The following is a 4717-nucleotide window of genomic DNA, read 5'->3' as shown; positions in this document are numbered from 1 at the left end:
AGAGAAGGACAAATATCATATGTGTGCACATATAGGAGGATTAGGGGGAACTTAACTGACAAACAAGGGGGAGAAGAAGGGGGGAAATGGTGGGGGAAAGGGAGAGAGGCAAACCATGAGAGACTCTTGAATGCTGACAAAAACTGAGGACTGATGGATGTGGGGGAGAGGGCGGATGGGCATGGAGGAGGGCACTCGTGGGGATGAGCACTGGGTGTTATCTGGAAACTAATTTGACAATAAACTATTTGTAAAACAAAAAAAAAGTAAAGAATGAAGAGGGAGAAAAAAAAATATTCCTTGTAAAATGAGTCACAAAATGTATACGTACATTTAGCTTTTTGCTCTTCACTTATAATCAAACTTATTCTCTTGGAAACTGCCCAGTTCCATAGGTTTACTGCCATTTCTTCAACCTGGACAAGAAAAACATTTTCCAAGCCAGTTAGAATAACATCCACCTACAATGATATTGATTTTCTCGCATGTTTTATGCTTATGTGACTTCTGTAGGTCATTTACAGGCCTCTCAATCTAATCTCATTCTACCTTGCCTCCCAAAAGTGTAGTCACATTATGTGGCTGTCCCATAAACACAACTTGTTCATTTGTATCTATGCACTTTATTCTTACTATTGGCTTTACCTAATATACCTCCTCCCATTGTCTTTATGTAATTCAAATCCAGTTTGGTCTCACCAGGAATGCACATGAAGCTTTCAGCAAGCACAACAGTCTACATTGAACTCTCCCTTCTTTGAATTTCTATATTCATATTTCACATAATTGAGCAATTAATTATGCCACTTTGTATAATGTATTCTTTGTTTTAGTTGTTTTTAAGCCATTAGGCTTGAAAATCCAAAGACAGATTTCTATGTATTTATAATAGTTAATCACAAAGGCTATTTTTTATATAGTTAAAATGGTGAATCATCAAAACTTATCAGGGGCACCTGGATGGCTCAGTCAGTGGAGTTTGTGACTCTTGATCTCAGGTTTATGAGTTCAAGCTCCACACTGAGTGCAGAGATTCCTTAAAAATAAAATCTTTCAAAAAAAATTTTAATAAACAAATTATTTTTATACCAACCTGAGCATCCTGCATTTCAGCCATAGAATCCCTGTTGATATTTGCTATATCATTGAAGAGTCTTTCAATTGCTTCAGGTATGCTAGGTGAATTATCTCTTACAATCAGGTTTTCAACAATTTCTGAAATAACAGTGGATGAAACAAGTGCTGTGAACTGTCACCATTGGCTAAAAGTAGCAAATCACTTTGAAATCTGTTCTTAGATCTTTGGTAAAATAAATATAGCATGAAAAAACTTAAATTATCGTTAGAGTAAAAATAAACTTGAGATAAAGTTTCTTTTAGGTAAGGGAAAAGTTCAATTTTTAAATAAAATTTGTATTCCCTGAGAGTCGCTTGTTTAATGACTTAATCATCACTCATTCTCAGAAAGTTAAATGCACTGACTTCACAAATAGGTCATCTTAAAACTGTAAGATTTAAATTAACAATGTCTTCAAAACTAGAAAATGTAGAAATTCTGAAGGGAGACTAAGAATACTCATTAAAATTGAAATGTTTATTAATATTTTTAAGCATTAGACAGACATAACTAACCTATGCTGGCTCTGAAGTCTTGACCTTACATTGTGAGAAAAAAAATGACATGCCCAATTAGCAACAACACTAACCAGTTATTGAATCTGTACAAATGATATCACCATTTTCTAAGCAATCTAAGCTCCAGACTACATGTAACTGAATCTTACTAGGCCACAGAATTCCTTAAAACCCAAGCATGATGTAAAATCATAATTGATGTCTTTCATATTATCAAATTCAGGTTTTTCCAAACTCATGTAACAGAGGTCTCCATAACCTCTACATGTCTCTAACTTCTTACATTTCTGAACATCAACTAGCAAGAATGTTAATATTATTTTTTTTAATATTTTATTTGAGAGAGAGAGAGAGACAGCAGGAGCAGGGGAGGGTCAGAGAGGGAGATACAGAATCCAAAACAGGCTCCAGGGTCTGAGCTAGCTGTCAGCACAGAGCCCGATGTGGGACTCGAACCCACAAACTGAGAGATCATGACCTGAGCCGAAGTTGGACGCTTAACTGACTGAGCCACCCAGGCGCCCCAAGAATGTTAATATTCTTAACAATACTATAAGAGCACCTTCTCAAAGAATTTTTAACATCCTACAATAATAAATCTGCTAAATTAAAAACTTTCAGTTAAGCATCAGAAAATAGATTCACATTAAGACTTCATAAGGCAGAGAGGCACCCAGCTGGCTCAGTTGGAAAAGCATGCAACTCTTGATCTCAGGGTTGTGAGCTCAAGTCCCATGTGGGATGCAGAGATTACTTAATTTTAAAAAAGCCAAAAAAAAAAAAAACCACTTTAAAAATGGGCAGAGTTGGGCGCCTGGGTGGCTCAGTCAGTTGGGAGGCCGACTTCGGCTCAGGTNGCAGAGCATGTGAATAGACATTTTCCCAAAGAAGACATAAAGAAAGCCAATAAGTACCTGAAAAGACGTTCAGTGTTACTAATCATCAAGGAAATGAAAATCAAAATCACAATGAGATAGCACCTCTCACCTGTTAGAATAGCTAATATCAAACAGACAAGAAATAAGTGTTGGCAAGGATGTGAAGAAAAAGGAACACCTGGGCACTACTGGTGGGAATGTAAATTGGTATAGCCACTATGTAAAACAGTATGAATGTTCCTCAAAAAATTAAAAATAGACATATCATATGATCCAGCAATTCTACTTGTGGGTATTTATTCAAAGTAAATGAAAACAATAACTTGAAAAAATATATGCTCCCCCACATTCATGACAGTATTATTTACAATAATAGCCAAAATATGGAAAACAACCTAAGTATACGGCAACAGATGAATGGATAAATTGTGGTATACATACAATGGAATGTTATTTAACCATAAAAGTGAATGAAATACTGCCATCTGTGACAACAAAGATGGACCTTGAGGGCATTATGCTAAGTGAAATAAATCAGACAAAGAAAGACCTATATAATCTCACTTATATGTGGAATCTTAAAAAAAGAACAAGCTCATAGATAACAAAGAACAGACTGGTGGTTGCTGTCAGGACGTGGGTGGGGGGGGGTGTAAAATGGGGGAAGGGAGTCAAAGGTACAAGCCTCTAGTTATAAAGTAAGTCACGGGGATGTAATGTACAGCATGGCAACAATAGCTAATAATATTGTATTGCGTATTTGAAAGTTGGTAAAAGAGTAAATATTAAACGTTATCATCATAATAGGGGCGCCGGGGTGGCTCAGTTGGTTGAACATCTGACTTCAGCTCAGGTCATGATTTTGTGGTCCTTGAGTTCAAGCCCCACGTTGGGCTCTGTGCTGACAGCTTGGAGACTGGAGCCTGCTTCAGATTCTGTCTCCTTCTCTCTCTACCTCTCCCCTGCTCATGCTGTGTCTCTGTGTGTGTGTGTGTGTGTGTGTGTGTGTGTCTCTCTCTTTCTCGCTCTCAAAAAATAAACATTAAAAAAGGTTTTTAAGTTCTCATCACAAGAATAACAATTTTATAACTATTCATGGTGACACATGTTAACTAAACTTGTTGTAGTGATAATTTCACAATATATACAATTACCAAATCATTATGCTGTACACCTAAAATTAATAGAATGTTGTATGTCAATTACACCTCAACAAAAAAATTTAGGAAAGTTTAAAAAATGTTTTTAGGAATCTAATTATTATTTAAAAACAAATTCTTGGGGCGCCTGGGTGGCTTAGTCGGTTGAGCGTCCAACTTTCGCTTAGGTCATGATCTCGCGGTTCGTGGGTTCGAGCCCCGCGTCGGGCTCTACGCTGACTGCCGGCTCGGAGCCTGGAGCCTGTTTCAGAGTCTGTGACTCCCTCTCTCTCTGACCCTCCCCTGCTCACGCTGTCTCTCTCTCTCCTAGAAATAAATAAAACATTAAAAAAAAACCAAAACACAAATTCTTGAAATGTTTTTGAAAAGGAAACAAAAATCCAATATAAATTTTTAATTTGAGTTTTGTAAAAAAATTTAAATATATTTTAGTAGAATACTAATTATAACTTGAGGTTAAATAATACATGCAATTGTAAAGGCATTCATTTTGATTTGTGGATGTTTTCTTAATGTTTTGTAAAACAAAGAATTCATTCTTTGTCAGTGTAATCCTGGTCCTTTCAAAACATATTTTCAATGTCATTCAGTTGAGCAACTTGACTGACACCAGCTAAGGCAATGACAGCACTGCAGTGCTTTAGGATAAAATGCATTTAGCAAAGCTTAGTAAGTAGTAAAGATCACAGAGCTAAATGGTTGACTTACACTATGAAGGAGAGACTCGCTTCTGGGAGAAGCTCAGAAAAGAGCTTCTATTCCTGAGATCTGAAGACAACACACTGTATTCAGGTTTTATTAAGCAAGATTGTACATCTTCCTAGCTACTGAAATAACTATGATGGGCAGCATGATTTCAGTCAATTTAATTTAAATGAGATTCATCCTGAAGGGGTCACTCTACTGAGATAGCCATGTTCATCAGTACCAATGAATTCTGATTTGGTAGACAGTATTCTAGGTACAGAGTAATAGAAAAGAAAGATTTTCCCTATCCCTCAGAAAGGGAGCTTCCAGTACAACATGGAAAGAATCTATCAAAAT

The 4717-nt window shown here is 36.5% G+C and overlaps 1 protein-coding gene across 1 annotated transcript in view; it reads right to left on the bottom strand.

Annotated features, from left to right (window-relative positions):
* Positions 1-331: 331 nt before the first annotated feature.
* LOC144238579 (testis-expressed protein 11-like) overlaps positions 332-4717 on the bottom strand; it is a gene marked incomplete at its 3' end in the record, with an annotated part of 13480 nt that continues 9094 nt past the window's right edge. Inside the window, exons 3-4 of the mRNA XM_077772391.1 lie at positions 1094-1215; positions 332-416 (exon numbers count right to left, since the gene is read on the bottom strand). Coding sequence (XP_077628517.1) covers positions 332-416; positions 1094-1215 — 207 coding nt within the window. The remainder of the gene's footprint in view (positions 417-1093; positions 1216-4717) is intronic.

Source organism: Crocuta crocuta, unplaced genomic scaffold, assembly GCF_008692635.1.
Source record: "Crocuta crocuta isolate KB4526 unplaced genomic scaffold, BGI_CrCroc_1.0 scaffold1270, whole genome shotgun sequence".
NCBI classification, from domain to species: Eukaryota; Metazoa; Chordata; class Mammalia; order Carnivora; family Hyaenidae; genus Crocuta; species Crocuta crocuta.
The sequence above is the reverse complement of the archived record's forward strand: the minus strand, read 5'-3'. Positions and strand labels throughout refer to the sequence as shown.